The following is a 17,013-nucleotide window of genomic DNA, read 5'->3' on the forward strand; positions in this document are numbered from 1 at the left end:
ACCCGACCCTCGTCGTAAACCCCGCCCCACCGCGCATTTCCCGCCCTCGGCCCCGCCTTCCCCTTTTCCCGTCCCAGGACGCGTTGCGCGGCTCGGGCCGGAAGTCGGCGGGTTCTCGGGTGTGTTTCTGAGTCTGTCTGTGTCTCGAAGCGGCGCGCGGCCCGGGGCAAGCGGGATTCCCAGATTCCCATCTGAGGCGTCACCACTGTCACTACCATCACCCACGGAGCCACTACTAGAGGGGAGTAGACCCGGCCCTTCGCCGGGCAGAGAAGATGTTGCCCCTGTCCATCAAGGACGATGAATACAAACCACCTAAGTTCAATCTGTTCGGCAAGATCTCAGGCTGGTTTAGGTGCGGGGTGCCGTATTTGCGGGAAGGGGGTGTCCGGCAGAAGGGGAAAAGGCCCAGACCTAAGGATGGCCCGAGGTCCAGGGAGGGAGCGTCAGGGACACCCTCGTTCGTGTGAGGACAGGAACGGGTGGACTGGGAGGGTCGTGAAAGGGGAACCCAACCTCCTGGTCCGGCACTCCTCTGACTTTCCCGGCTATTCCCTACTTGTGTCATGCTTAGGTCTATCCTGTCGGACAAGACGTCTCGGAACCTGTTTTTCTTCCTGTGCCTGAACCTCTCTTTCGCTTTTGTTGAACTACTCTACGGCATCTGGAGCAACTGGTAACCAAAGGGGAAAAGGGTTAGGGCGGAAGCAGCGGGTGGGGGAGACGAAGTACTGTTTGCTTAGTGCCACGTAGCTCCTCACCAGGAGGTTCAGCCCTTGCCTTTGCCACCACCTCTGCTGCTGAGTTGCTTTCTCATATCCACACCAATCTGGCACGGTTGCATTTCTTAAAAGCCGAGGCCATCACGTGCGGCAGTTAAGATTTAGGTCCCCTCTTCCTTTTCCCACCGCCCCCCACTCCGTCAAACCGGCGTGACAAGTCCCCTCCTCATTTTGACAGATGGAGAGAGTCTTTTGTCTTTACACACCTTAGCTGTGTCCACTTTCTTGGAATTGGGAGAAACGCGTTTCCTGCCACTCTGTGGGGGAGCGGCATTTGGGATTCACCCTTAAAATTCCGAGAGGGAATATCTGAGATGTTCTACTTAATTTGTTATTAGGTCTTGAAACCAGGAAGAGGTTTATAAAGGGGATATCCAAAGAAACATGTTTTCATTCTCTTTTAATTTTATGCTGAAACTGTATCATGATTTTCCTTTGGTCTTGACTGCGATGGAAGATCCCATATAGTTTTCTAAAAGCCTTACATCTCTTGAGTTGATGGTTTTTGGTGTCACCTTTGGTTGTTTTTGTTTTTGTTTTTAACTGCAATGGAAAGAGGTCTATCCAGTGTAACTGTGAAGATGCAGTACTGTTATCCAGGTGTTTGCTGTTGAATAACTTAAGGTCTTGTAAAATTGTTCAGCTAACGATAAGATCATCTCACTTCTAGGTGTACTGATTCCTCTTTAAATATCATACTCACTTGAGAATCTCATAATAGCCAACACTTTAAAATTTTATATAAAACTTAAGTTTTTTCTTGGGTTTCTTGAAATAGGTCTTAGACCCCAAAATAAGAACCCATACCATCTATGCTTTATTTCCTATTAATTAAATAGACTTAGTCTCTGTCCTTTAAGGTCCATTTTCAGAGAGAATTGCTGTTCTTGATTTTTATCTCTATTGAGATTGAACAATGACATTAGATGATACCACCAGTTTTTGTGACATGTATACTTTCATATGAAAAGGTGGACTTTTAAATTCAAATGTCAATTCAGTTTTATCCAAAATACTCAGCAGATTATGACGGTTATTGGTTTAGTCACCACTTAAGTGTAAAAGGCATATTGAAACATAATAAAATATCAATATATGTAATAACCATTTTTAATCCTCTGGGAATCCGATATATGTGTCCTGTAATATTAACACCCTTCGATATATTGTACATGTTAAAAGCACTCTATTGTCTTAGCTTGTATTGAAATAATCATACTTTATTATAAATATGCAATATTTATACTATATTTTATATTTTCTTCTTCCTAAATTATGCCATATTGTGGCATATATGCTGGCTGTATCAAGGCTGTATCTTGGTTTGCCTACGTACAGTTTTGCTACAATGACTTTATATTACAATACATTATATTTCACTGTGCTTTCCATTGCATAAATTACTATGTGAAATGTCTTGTTCAAGTGATTCATATTTGAAGTGCCTAAATCATCTCTTTATGGAAAGTAATTCTTTTGATCTGTAGAGATCCATTGAGGAAATTACTAAAACAATTGTTTTCTAAGCCATTAGTCAATATTCATCAGTACATAAGGAAAACATCAGTGATGCATGACTTGTTCTGCCCTCAGGTGGCTTGTTCTTTTAATTTTAGGCCTTTTCTCCTCCAGTTTACTCCCTTTCTTTGTGTTGTATCTTACAGATTTGCAGTCTAGCTCTGAACCACATGCCTAGATTAATTAGCAGGTATACATTTTTATGTTAACCTCCACGTCCACAATCACTTTTCCCCCAATATTAATTTTTATCAGCTAATTGGGAGTACAAATGTGTTCCTGTTGAAGCGTTGGCAGACTTGGAAATTGCTTGGGCCTTTTCATAATCTGGCTTTTTGTCTTATTTAGACACAACAAATTTTGGGCCCCTTTGTTGACTGATCAGCAGTTTCTTTATATGACTAGATTATCTCTGTTCCTGAAGGTTCAATTAGATTTTAAGTTCCTTGAGTAAATTTGTTACCAAAACTTTTTTTTTTGTTTTTGTCATAGTCATTTCTGTGTTTCTTTGCATTCTGTAAAAGTTAAGCTTCAAGATGTTATGAAACATCAAGAGTTTTTTTCCATTATGGAATTAAAAGATAGATAAAACATTCTTTCTCTTCATGAATAAAGGTTCCTAGAAACATTTGATCTAGTTGCAACAAATGTTAAATAGTTTTGGTTCTTATTCAACACCTTCTTTTTAAATAAGAACTTAATTATACTTGGTTTATATTTTTGTTGGTGACAATGTGTCATTAGTGGAGAATAGCTAAGCTCTTTGTATATTTTCCCTCATTAAATATCCAGTGCCATTTACCTTTCTACCAGAATGTAAACTTTATTAAAGTGGTATCTCTTCTGTCTTATTCAGGCACCTTAGTACTTGGTGCATAGTATGCTTAATACGTGTTTACAGAATGAAAGAATGAAGGAATAATGAATATATGGAATTAACCTCCCTATACTAACCATGCTAACTACCCCATTTGGGGCAGGGTGAGGGGGACATTAAACCCCTCCTTTCTCTTATTCTTAGTAGGGAAATGGTAGGAATACCATATGTGATCTTTCCTTCTAGGGTTCTTTTCCTTCTAGCATTTTATTTTCATTTACTTATTTATCGTTGAGTGACTAATCTCAAGGTAGAATGGTATATATAAACAATGTGTTTTGTACCATCTAGGATTAAGTTCTTTCTCAAGTTTTAGAAAAACCCCAAATTAGTGATTGCCTAAACAAGATAAAACTTTATTTCCAAAGTGGCTATTAGAGTTCCAGCCATCCCTAGCAGCAGAATGTCCAGAATGAAAAGGTATGTACAGTGTCTTTTAAGGAGATTTATCTGGACGCTAACACACGACACTTTTCACTGATATTTCAGTGGCTAAACCTTTGTCACATGTTCATGTCCAATTGCAAATGCCATATTTGCTCCAGTCAACCAGGCATTCTGCTGAAAGTCAAGGATTTTTCACTAATGAAGAAAGGGAATACGTAGGCTCATGAGGTGAGACTAGAAAGAGAAATAAGCCAGTCGGACCTCTTCTACAGGTGGAAAAGTATAGGCGGTCCAGGGAGTTTTTTACTTTCCAGAGTAGCAGAAGAGCCTAGAAGTACCTGTTATCCAAGTATTTTCTACTGTACAGTGATTTTTTCCCTAGTATCTTAATATAGTTTGCTTTTTTTGTTTTTATGCTCTTCTATTTTATGTTTACTTCACTGTCTTAAAATTTTTAATTTCAGTGTTATTTTCTACCAAAGCTGTTACAACCATTTTCCCCCTTAGACATAGAGGAAACTCATTTAACTCTAAAGGTAAATGTCTTTGTATTAGCAAAGTAATTGTGTGTTAAAGAAATGTTTGAGGCCATACCAGTCACTCATTTGGTCCTACTTCTTATATAGTATGTCATAGCATATGTTTGTAAAGTACTTCCTTGGTAAAGAAAAAGGCTTCCGTTAGTTACGTATTTTTCTATAGCATTAAAAATTTTAAATGTCTTAGACTTTTATCAACTTTTCCCTTCTCTTCCCAAAAGACATTACTTATGGTTATGGTGATGACTTTTGCTTTTCTATAGTTTTTTTTTTTTTTACTTTAAAAATGTAGATTTCTATTCCATTTTGCTGAGAATTTTTCTTTACAGTAAAGGGTTATATGGAATGTAGTGGAGTTGTGGGTTTTTCACTGTAACTCTCATTAGTTTAACAACTTATACAAATATCAGTATTCTAAGGATTTTCTAATTCTTGCTAATTAATCGGTAGTTGATAGTTTCTTTCCCCCTTTCTATCTCATGGAACCCAAGTTGATGATTCCCTATCTTCGATTTTGAATTAATATCCAACAACCACTGTAAATATGCTGTTAGCCTAGTTACCAATAGACCTTTAAAAATTTTTTTATTGTGGGAAATGTATATAAAAGTAGAGAGTTTAGTGGACTTCATGTCTCCATCACCCAGCTTTAATGTTTATTAACATGTGGCCTATTTTATTTCATCTGTTACACTTGTCACCATTGAATTGTTTTAATGCAGATACCAGATATAGTATAATTTCTTCCATAACTACGTCAGTTGAGTCTAAAACATAAGAGCCCCCCTTTTTAACATAATCTGATGTCATTGTGACCTATAAAAATTAATAATTTATTAATATCAAATGTCCAGTGAGTGTTCAGATGTCCCTTATTAAATAAATTCTTTTTAAAGTTGGTTTTACAAATCAGAATTTAAACAAGATCTATGGTATTTGGTTGATATGTCTCATAACTCTTTTTATAGGTTCTTTCTCCCTTTCTTTGTTTTTTCCTTCAATAGACCGTAAATAAAATCCATTTCATAAGTTTCTTTTGCCAAATGTTCTGTTCACATTTATTATATTTTGCTTCAGTGATCAGGTTTCTTTTTTATATCCTAAGAAGTTTTATTAAAATGTCCTTAGAAAGTGGTCACTTAAAAAAAAATGTTTAAAAATACATTTTAGTATTTAGTGTTTAAAGATAGAAGCCTAAAACGAGTAGGCTGCTTTTAGCAACTAATTTTTTTAGTCAAGTCACATTTGATGTGTAAATCATATAACCTTAAATATTCTCTATGCTACCTTTATTTTCTAAGGAATTTTATGCCATGTAGTTTAAGTGATAATTCATAATCAGAAACATTTGCTGATATTGAAGATGAGCAGCAAAATTGACATTCCTCATGAACACTATTTTGACATATAATAGGTGAGCAGAGAACTAGATGTAGACTTTTTTCACATGAGTTTACCTACATAGTTGTAACTAAGTAATTTTCAAATCATGATACCAGGTTTAAATGAAAAGGTCTCATATCACAATGCTTGAAGAGAACGTGATGTTCTACCACCTCAGAAGAGGAAGTATTTTTTCAGGTAGAATCATGTTTTATGATATGCTAAAAATAAAATAACACTTTAATGACAATTAAATTTACTTAAAATTTAGATAAAATCAAAATCTCATTTTGATGAGTATTAAAATTGCCATGCTATACCTAAGCCTCTTTAAAAGGGAACTTGATTGCTCTAGTATACAGTAGAGGTTTACCCTTTTCTTGCACTATTGCAGCAGTGTTTGGTGTCTATTGAATGTATATAAAATAAATCTGTTATAAAAAAGAAGTGTGTAGTAATTTGCTAGGGCTGCTAACAAAGTACCACAAGCTGGGTGACTTAAACAACAAAATTTGTTGTCTTGTAGTTCTGGAGCCTAAAAGTCTGAGATTAAGGTGTTGGCAGGGTTAGTTCCTTCTGAGGTCTGTGAGGTCAGTTGCTTTGCTGGCAATCTTTTGTGTTCCTTGGCTTGTAGAAGCATCACCTAATCTCTGTCTTATCTTCACTTGGTGCTCTCCCTGTGTACATGTCTGCCTTCAAATTTCCCCTTTTTATAAGGACAGCAGACATATTGGATTTGGGCCCACCTTACTGACTTAATTTTAATAAATTATGTCTGCAGTGACCCTATTTCCAAATAAGGTCACATTCTGAGTTACTGGAGATATAGGACTTCAACATAGACATTTTAGGGAGGATACAATTCAACCCATAACAGTTTTTACTAACTATGTATATCAATAAATCAGTAAATTTTAAAATTTATATTTATTTAGCATGAATACTTGCCTTCTTCTACAACTAATTTACAGTTATTTAGAATAAAAGTCATATATATAATAAAACCCTCCAATTAAGAAATAAAAACTTTAAAAACCACATATACAGAGAAAAAAATGAACCTGTTATATATGTAGACTAATGTCGTTGCTGAAATTTACTTTTAAATTTGGTTATAAAATCTCATGAAATCAAGGCAGGGTGGGTAAAGATTCTCATTGTCAGGTTTTACTGCAACACCACAACTATATTGTTTTATCAGAATAGAGACAGAGTTTTCTGAAACCAAATTTTAAAAATAGCTTACCATATCTGTCCTTTATCAGAGCATAGAAAAAATCATAAACAATGTTTTTATTGGTTTTATAACACTTACAGAGATATTCTTCAAATGGGTCTTTCATACCTCAAAATATAATTAAATTATTATTTTCCGTGTTACAAAGCTATTAAGGGCCAAATGTGTAGTTTTATGGTGATCTAACTATCCAAGGAAAATCTTAAAATAACTACAAATCTGAGAGGATTGCTTGGCTAGCAAGAGCCTTACCTTGTTCTCCTCAGGTTTTGATTTTCTCACTCAGCCTTTTCATTTATTCACTATTTCTTATTCTGCTTTGAGTTGGGTATCAGATAAGTATAGACAGTACTTAAACTATCTTATGCATCTATATATAGTTGAATAAAATATACAAGGTTCATGATAAAACTTAAGACATTTTCAAAATACTTTATAATGATTTTTGAGAAATTTATAAGTTTTTGTTCTTTTCTGTGTGGGTGAGTAATGTGCTTTACTTCAGTTTCTAATTTTATAATTATCCTAAATTATAAGGAAATGTAAAAACTGCTTTTTCTACTTCTGTGAAGAATGTTTTTGACTTTTAGTTTGTAGCACTTACAATTGAAGAAAGCTGTAGCATATAACCAAATATTGAGAGCTCTGGATCATGCTGGGAACACTAGATATTATAAGGTATTAATAATAATAGTAATAACGGGAATATCGATGTGGTTTTAATGTGACAAGCACTGTGATAAGTGTTTCACGTATATTAATTCACTTATAACGTTTATGGCATTTTTTACTGTTACCTATTTAAATGATGGCTAAAAAATTGAGGTCCAAAGTAGTTAAAGAACTTCACAGTCATAGAATTAGTAAATGGTAGAGCTGGGATTTGAACCCAGGTACTCTGACTTCAGAAGTAGTGCTCTTAACCATTCTGATACTTCTTGCTTTTTAAAGATTGAGCTGCTGATATGCTTGCTTTCAGAATATTTCTGTTGACCTATCCTAAAGTTTCCTGATTTCTTTCCTCAGCTCTGTCCAGTCTGCTGATAAGTCAATTGGAAGAATTCATCTCTGACGCCTTGTTTTTTGTTTCTAGCATTTCCATTTAATCTTTTTTTTTTTTGTACTTCCCATTTCTCTGCTGAAATTTTGCATTTATTCATGCATTTTTTTCCCACCTTTTCCATAGATCCTTTAACGTATTAATTATAGTTCTGATAGTTCCAATATCTGGGCCAGTATCTTGGTCTGGTTCTGTTGACTGCTTTATCTCTTCACAACGAGTTATTTTGCGTGCTGTGTTTTGTGTTTCTTGAAATTTTTGATCAAAGCCTTGACATTGTGAGTAGAGATCAGTAGATATTGAGGTAGTAGTATTTATAACTAGGAATAAGCATGCATCTTCCGACAGGCAATTAGGCCTTTTGCTTCCAGTATTCTTCGTTTGCATGTGTCACAGAAGTTCTCTCTTCATACTCAATGCGCCCTCCCCCTGCCGAGCTATAGACTGCTATTGATTGTTACTCAGTGTGAGGTTTGTGGTGAGGGCAGAGGGGCATTCATTAACTTGACCAAGCCTCAGTCTTAGGCAGGCCCTGTGAGCCTGGGCCTCAAGGGTATGTTTTTTGGTTTGTTTGTTTTTCTTTTGTTTGTTTGTTTGTTTTTAACATTTTTCCCTTCCTTTGGTGACAGCCAAAGTCTGTCACATTTATGTAGGTGGTCTTAGGTGAGAGTGAGTTTCCTGCTCCTTCTTTGGTCAGAGCAGAACATCTGCTTTGTGTTGGTACAGGATCCTCTGCCCAGTGGGATTTCCTGCCCCACGCCACCTTAGTGGCTTTTTTTTAAAGCATGTATAATACAGATCTTTAACATCTCAAATAATATGTCGCTTCATGTATCTTGTAAGAGCTTTATAATAATACACTTCCATTTCCTTCTATCCTGTGTGCTATTATTATTATTAATTTTCTTTTTTTTGGCTGTGTTGGGTCTTCATTGCTGTGTGTGGGCTTCTCATTGCGGTGTGTGGGCTTCTCATTGCGGTGGGTGGGCTCCTCATTGCGGTGGCTTCTGTTGCGGAGCATGGGCTCTAGGTGTGCGGGCTTCAGTAGTTGTGGCTTGCAAGCTCTAGAGCGCAGGCTCAGTAGTTGTGGCGCACGGGCTTAGTTGCTCTGCGGCATGTGGGATCCTCCTGGACCAGGGATCAAACCCATGTCCCCTGCACTGGCAGGTGGACTCCCAACCACTGTGCCACCAGGGAAGTCCCTGTGTGCTATTATTGTCATACACTTCACGTTTATGTAAACCCTACAATACAGTGTTCCTATTTTGGCTTTATACCGGAGGTTAGCAAACCTTTTCTGTTGACAGCAGATAGTAAATATTTTAGGCTTTAAGGGTCATAAGGTCTCTGTCACAGTTTCTCCATTCTACTGTTATAGCACGGAAGCAGCCATAGACAGTATATAAGCAGGTGAGCATAACTGTGTTTCAGTAAAACTTTATTTACAAAAATGAATGGTGGTCCAGATTTGGCTTGTGGGCCATAGCTTACTTACCCTGCCTTAGATTGTCAGATATGTTTTTTTAAAACAGCTTTATTGAGATATAATTCATATACCTTAAAATTCTCCCATTTATAGTCTACTATTGAATGGCTTTTAGTATAGTATTCACAGAGTTGTAAAACATCACAACAGTCCGTACTGGAACATTTTTATTACTGCAAAAGGAAACCTTGCACCCCTAGCCATCACCCTCCAATTCCCTCATCTCCTGATCTGCCCCAATTCTGGGCAATCACTAATCTATTTTCTATCTCTGTATATTTGCCTATTCTGAACATTTCATATAAATGGAATCATTTGCATATGATCTTTTGTGACAGTTTATTTCACTTAGCATAATGGTTTCAAGGGTTATCCATGTTCTACATGTATCAGTATTTCATTTATTTTTGTTACCAAATAATATTCCTGCAGTGTGTGAGGGTTCCAGTTTCTCCACCAACACTTGGGATTATTGGGCTTTTTTATTGTAGTCATCATAGTGGATGTGAAGTTGTTTCTCATTGTTTTGATTTGCATTTCCCTGCATTGTAGTTAATGATGCTGAGTAACTTTTCTTGTGCTGATTGGCCATTTGTACGTCTTCTTTGGAGAAATGTCTATTCAGATCCCTTGTTCATTTAGAAAGTTGGATAATTTCTCTTTTTGAAGAGTTTTAAGAATTCTTCATATATTCTGGATACAAGCCCCTTGTCAGATATATGATTAGCAGATATTTCCTCCCACTTGTGCACTGTCATTTCACTTTCTTGATATGTCCTTTGACGTGTGAAAGTTTTAAAATTTCAATGATGTCCAGTCTGTTACTCTTTTTTTTTGTTGCTTGTGCTTTTGATATCATATATAAGAAACCATTGCCCAATCCAAGGTTGTGAATACGTTAGCTTTTATGTTTAGGTCTTTGATCCATTTTAGGTTAACCCTTGTGTATAATATGAAGTAAGGGTCAAAAATCATTTCCTGCATGTGGATATCCAGTTGTGTCAGTGTTGCAAACACTATTCTTTCCACCATTGAACTATTTTGGCATCCTTGTCAACAAACAGTTCACCATAAATGTGTGAGGGTTTATTTCTGAACTCTAAATTCTATTCTACTGATCTATACGTTTATTCTTATTCCAGTACCACCTTGTTTTGATTTCTGTAGCTTTATAATAAGTTTTGAAATTGGGAAGTGTGAGTCCTCCAACTTTGCTTTTCTTTTTCAACATTGTTTTGGCTATTCTATATCTCTTGCTTTTCCATATGAGTTTTAAGATCAGCTTGTCAATTTCTCTAAAGGGGTCAGCTGGGATTTTGATGGAGAGTGAGTTGAATCTGTAGATCAATTGAGGAAGTATTGCCATCTTAACAGTATTGTCTTCTGATCCATAAACATGGATGTCTTTCCATTTATTTAGGTCTTCTTTAATTTTTTTCCAACAATATTGTATAGTTTCCAGAGTATAGCTTTTGTACTTTTTTTTGTTAAATTTATTCCTAATTATTTTATTCTTTTTGATGCTATTGTAAATGGAAATTTTTTAAATTTCATTTTTGTGGATCACATTATATAGGAATATAATTCAGTTTTGTATGTTGATCTTGTATCCTGCAACCTTCCAGACTCATTTATTAGTTCTAATAGTTTTTTAGTAGAGTCCTTAAGATTTTGTATGTACAAGATCATGCCATTTGCAAATAGAGATAGTTTTACTCCTTCCCTTCCAGTCTGGGTGCCTAATTTTTTATTTCATTTCCTGCCTAATTGCCCTTGTTACACCATCTAGTACAATGTTAAATAGAAGTGGTAAGGGGACATTTTTATCTTGTACCTGATCTTAGGGGAAAGCATTCAGTCTTTGGCCACTGGTGATGCTGATGTTAGCTGTGGGGTTTTCGTAGATGCCATTTATCAGTTCAGGAAGTTCCCTCCACTGCAAGTTTGTTGAGTGTTTTCATCGTAAAAGTGTTGGATTTTGTGAAATGCTTTTCTGCATCTATTAAGATGATTATGTGGGTTTTGTCCTTCATTCCATTGATATGATGTAGTATATGGATTGATTTTCGTATAGTTAACCAACCTTGCATTGTTGGGATAAATCCCACTTGGTTGTGGTGTATACTCTTTTTTTATATATTGCTGAATTTAATTTGCTAGTATTTTGTTGAAGATTCTTGTGTGTGTATTTGCAAAAAAATACTTGTCTGTAGTTTCTTTTCTTGTGGTGTCTTTTGTCTGATTTTGGTATCAGGGTAATGCTTATCTTATACCATGAGTTGGGAAGTATTCCTTCATCTTCTGTTTTTTGGAAGAGTTTGTAAGGGATTGATATTTATTGTTCTTCAAATGTTTGGTAGGATTTACCAGTGAAGCCATCTGGGCCTAGGCTTTTCTTTGTTGAAAGTTTTAAAATTATTAATTTAATCTGTTTACTTGTTATAAATCTATTTAGATTTTTTTTGACCCAGTTTTGCTAAATTGTTTCTAGGAATTTGTTTATTTCATCTAAGTTATCTAATTTATTGGTTTATATTTAGTTGTTCATAGTATTTTCTTATAATCCTTCTTATTTCTATAAAGTCAGTAGTAGTATCTCACTTTCATTGCTGATTTTAGTACATTGAGCCCTTTCTCTTTTTTCTTGGTCAGTTTATTTAAAGGTTGTGAATTTTACTGATATTTCCAAAGAACCAACTCTTGGGTTATTGTTTTTTCCTCTTTTTTTCTATTCTCAATTATCTTTTAAAGATACTAAAAGTTAGAAAGTTATTTTTAATATTTTTACACCTATTTATCATTTTCAGTGATCATCATACAAGGCTAAGTTTCCATCTGGTATCATATTTGGACTTAAAGAACTTTTTATTCTTGTAGTTCAGATCTGCTGGCAGTGAATTCTCTCAGTTTTGGTTGTCTGAAAAAGTCTATTTTATCTTCATTTTTGAAAGATATTTTGCTAGATATAGAATTTTAGGTTGACGCTTTTTTTTTCTTTCAGTACTTTAAAGACATTGCTTCATTGCCTTCTGCCTTGAGTAGTTTCTGATGCAAAATATGCTATTAATCTTACCTTTGTTTTTCTGTATCCAATTTTTCTTTCTTTTTTTTGGCTGTTTTCAAGATTTTCTCTTTCTGTTGGGTGTTCAGCAATTTGTGAGGTATGTAGGGTTTTTCCCTTGCTAGTACTTCATTAAGCTTCTTGGATATGTGATTTGTTTTTTGTTTTTCATTAATTTTGGAAAACTCTTCAAGCATTTTCTCTTTCAATACTCTTTCTACCCTATTCTTTCTTCTCTATTACTGAGAATCCAAATACATGTATTTTAGTCTGTTTGATGCTTTGATAGGTTTTGAATGTTCTGTTCTGTTTTTTTTTTTTTCTTTTTCATTCCTTTTCTTCTTTGTGTTTTACTTTGGATAATTTCTTTTGACCTAACTGATTCTTTCTCTCTGTGTCCTGTCTGCTCAGAAGCCCATGTATGTTATTTTTAATCTTCAATACTATGATATTTTAAAAATTTTTATCATTTCCATTTGATTATTTTATAGTTTCTATCTCTGTGGAAAGTCCCTGTTTGTTCATAAATTTTCTCCAGCTTTGTACCACATCCTTTAACATATTAATCATATTTGTTTTAAAGCCCCTATTACAGTCTAATCTCTGGGACTTTTCTGCTTCTGATTCTGTTGACTGTTTCAGCTCTTAACAATGGGTCTTATTATTTTTTTTTCCTTGATCTTGTTATATGCCTTATAAATATTTATTGAGTGCTGGATATTATGTTTAAAAGAATAATAGAGACTGAGGTTAGTAGTATTTATGCCCAGAAATGTGCACGCCCTTTTTGTTTTGTTTTGTTTTGTCAGCATGGGGGTTTTGAACCTATCTGATCAATAGTCGAGCTGGGCTTTTGTGTTTTGGTATATTGCTAGTTAATGTCAACAAGCCACAGACGTCACATTTCCAGAGGCTTCTACCACTTTGTGCTTAGTGTAGGATTTTGAGTACTGGTGGGTTTTTTCAGTGTTCTTGTTTCACTCTCAGCTTTCAGCAAGCCCTGCATACCTGTGCCACAAGGGAGTCTCTCTGTGCTCTTGCTTGACTCTCAGAGGTAGATTGCTGTTGTCTTTTACTTTAGGCAAGGCTTTGGTTGGGGAAGTGGGGGGATGAATATTTCATTCTCCTGTTGCAGCCTCAATATTAGGTAGGCCCTTTACCCCTGAGTGTCAGAGTGGGTGTTATTAATGTTCCTGCCCCTTTCCCCACCCCTCCCCCCCAGCCTCATATCAAGAAAAGGAACAAGGGTCCTGCTCCTCTTCCAACAGCAGACCTTTGCTTTGTATCAGTGTAAGATCCCAGGCCCAAGCTGGCTTTTAGCCTTGCCCCCGGTAGCAAATGGCTGTTTTTTCTGTTTCTCTTTCAGTGACAGCTGACCTTTGCTAGTCATCAGAGGGCAGGCAGATGCCTATCCTTCTTTCAGTAGCAGCTGGGCTTTTCCTTTGGCAAGGGGTATGAGGGTTTCTTCTTAGATGCTTAAAAATTATCTTTAATATTTTCAATATATCATATTTTAATGTTGTCTTTTTAGAAGATTAGTTCCTGATGAGCAGAGGCTTGATCTTAGATTTTTAGAAAAGGATGACTACTATTTGGTTATTATTATAATATGCCAATGTGTTTGTTCTTTTCCAGCTTAGGTTTGATTTCCGACTCTTTTCACATGTTTTTCGATAGCACTGCCATTTTGGCTGGATTGGCAGCATCTGTTATTTCAAAATGGAGAGATAATGATGCTTTCTCTTATGGGTAAGACTTTTTAAAAACATTTTTATTGAAGTATAAGAAATACAGAAAATAATACATAAAACTCAGGCTCAATGAATTTTCACAATTGAATACACTTGTCTAACTTGAACCCTTGAAAACCCCTCATGCCTCCTTCTAGTTCTTTACACTCACCTTCCCGCTTTCCTAACTCCATAGGTTAGTTTTGTCTGTTTTTGGACAATATATAATTGGAATCTACAATGTGTACTTTTTTTTTTTTTTGCATCTGAGTTCTTTTGCATCTTGATTTTACCAAAAATTTTCAGGTGAGATTGTTACTAGATAGGGAAATTTCTCAACTCTTAATCTATTTTTTTTTTTTTTTTTTTGAAGAAAGAGGAAAAAGAAAGTTTCAGTATATGAAAATGGTCATGTTTCTTTATTTTTCTTTTTTGGTTGATATTTTGTTTACTTATTGTCTTCAGCTCTGCTTTTGTGTAAAATACTTCTCTTACTTTTGCTGAATATGCACAATTAACTAAATATTTGGAAAGTGTTTTTATGCGGAAGGGGCTGGTCTCACTTCTGAGCCTAGTAACCTTAGAGGCAGAGTTTGCTTTTTGCCATATCTGATTGGGGGCAGCAATGGAATTTCCATTATTTGATTTACTCTGCCTGAGTGTTTTCTCTTTTTTTGAGCTCATAGACTATTTTACAATGTAATTATATTTATGTGTAAATAAGTAGCGCTCAGAACTAATACCCTCTTTCGCTTTCTCTCTCCCACCCACTTTCTCGTTCCTGCTCCCGCTCTCTCACCTGCTTACTTATTGACTCTCGCCCTGTCTTTTCCCCTCCCCCTCCCTTCCCCTTGTGAGTGCTGTCTTGCACTCCCTCCTTTCTTTGCTGTCTTTCCTGTTTTCACTCCATCTCTCATTCGTCTCCCCATCCTCATACTCATTCTCTCCCTTTTACTTCTAAACTCCCTTCTCTCCTTTCCCGTTCTTTCTTTCTAGTTACTTGGGTCTGTGCTCATGGTCTTTTTTTCTCCCTCTCCCTTCTACTCTCCATTCTCTCTTTCTTCCTCCCTCACATCTTTTCTCTTATTCTTTGCTTTCTCCTACTCTCTCCCTCTATGCTGTAGCACTGTATCCCTAAGACTCTTTCTCATCCCATCTTCCCCACCCCTTAACCTCTTCAGCTGCAGTTGTTTTTTTTTTTTTTTCTCTCCCTTTCCCAGGCTCTCTTTCTTTCTTTCTCTGATTCTCCTTCCCTGTGCACTTTCTTTCCTGCGCAGTTCCTCTCATTCTCTCTCTCTTCCGTTCACATCCACCCTCTTACATGCACTGTCTCTTGTGCCCCTGGTTCTCTCTTCTACTGGTGCTCCCCCACTACTTCCTCTTTCTTTCTAGCTTTGCTTTTGTTCTTGAGTAATTACACACTCTCTGCTTCTTGCACGTGCTCTTGTTCTCTTCAGATGTTTGTCGAGGGCCCAATATGATTCGAATACTTTGCTACTTGTAATGATATAAAAATGAATAAGATATGACATCTGCCTCGGAGGAACTTGTGGTCTGATGGGGAAACAGCTCTGTAAAAATCCTGTGATAACTATACATTGTGTGACAAGTGCTAAAAGAGAGATATGTGAAATTCTGTGACAGGACTTGCTGATTTGGGGTATAACCCAAGTGATATGATTACTTGTAATATTATAAAAAGTGAGACAAAGAATACTATTATGTTATTTTTATAGAGCAAGAGATCCTATTTATTTGTAAATCCAAACAGCTCAAAAGCTCAGGAAAGAACCTATTCCATGGCACTGTATAATCAAAAGACTCTTAAGTATATTTTGAATTACTAAAGGTTGTATGTGAAGTTATAATTTTGTGTTGGAAAATTAGTAATTCATACATATTTTACATTAAAAAATCTAATTAGAGTATCTTATTAAGCAGTCTTCCTGGATAAACAGTAACTAACTATAAGAATTCTCCTCAATTCCTTAATTCTTAGGGTATCTATTGTTTTCTATTTAGAATGCATAATCTCCTGGTATAAGACAGTTTTTAGAAATAGCTTTGAATACCTTCAGTACCATAGCAGGTTTTACTGATTCAACTTTAACTAAAATATACAAGAGTAATATTCTTGACATTTTTTAATTTGTTTATCCTGTCTTCTCCTTATTTGCTTTTTTTTCTTTTGAGAAGGGAAAAATTAGGGGAAAAAAGCTTATGTAACATTTGAAACTATTAGTAATTGCTATAGTAGTAAGTAGCAGCAGTAAATGTAGGTGCCAGTATAACAAAATGACACTGAGTAGGCTAAGCCAGTGATGAATCCCCAAACCCCTAATTCAGTATGATCAGAATAGCAGGATGACTGCAATAGTAGAAACCATAGGCAGAATCTGAAAGGCAGCAAAGACTTTTCAGTATTTTTTTATGTAAAGTTATCTCTGTGTCTTGTCACACTCCTAATTTTGAAATAGCAAAGCTAGAATAAAAGTAATACATATCTGATAGGTAGATAGATGCATATGTGCATGCTTATATACATATGTACATATATTTGTATCTTTTTCGCCCTGGCTAAAGAATCCAGATACCATCATACTAAATAGGCAGTAGCACATCCATGGATCATATGTTTTAATTCCAATACTCAGTCTGTTCAGGTAAACACGGTGTGTTTGGAAAAGCAAGTGTGTCTAGATTTCACAAGTTTTTCATTTTAATCCTGCAGTCAAGTTTAGCAAATATATTAAACCTAATAAAAATCACTTTAGCCCAACAATTTATCAGAATTTATGGAGCACCTACTAAGCTAAGCATTAGGGACAAAAAGATGCCTGAAAAACACTCCTGCCTTTGATCTTGAAATCTAATGGAACTCAAGGACAAAAGGCTTTCCATCAAGCATTAGCTATGGGATTAGAAGGGTGGGTTAAAAGAAAGTGTTTTTTAT

The 17,013-nt window shown here is 35.7% G+C and overlaps 1 protein-coding gene across 1 annotated transcript in view; it reads left to right on the forward strand.

Moving 5' to 3' along the window:
- The first annotated feature begins 88 nt into the window (after positions 1-88).
- SLC30A7 (solute carrier family 30 member 7) overlaps positions 89-17,013 on the forward strand; it is a 76,643-nt gene continuing 59,718 nt past the window's right edge. The window contains exons 1-3 of the mRNA XM_068540410.1: positions 89-355; positions 575-676; positions 13,966-14,079. Of these exons, the coding sequence (XP_068396511.1) occupies positions 276-355; positions 575-676; positions 13,966-14,079 (296 nt within the window). The 5' untranslated portion in view covers positions 89-275. The remainder of the gene's footprint in view (positions 356-574; positions 677-13,965; positions 14,080-17,013) is intronic.

Source organism: Eschrichtius robustus, chromosome 3 (genome assembly GCF_028021215.1).
Source record: "Eschrichtius robustus isolate mEscRob2 chromosome 3, mEscRob2.pri, whole genome shotgun sequence".
NCBI lineage: Eukaryota > Metazoa > Chordata > Mammalia > Artiodactyla > Eschrichtiidae > Eschrichtius > Eschrichtius robustus.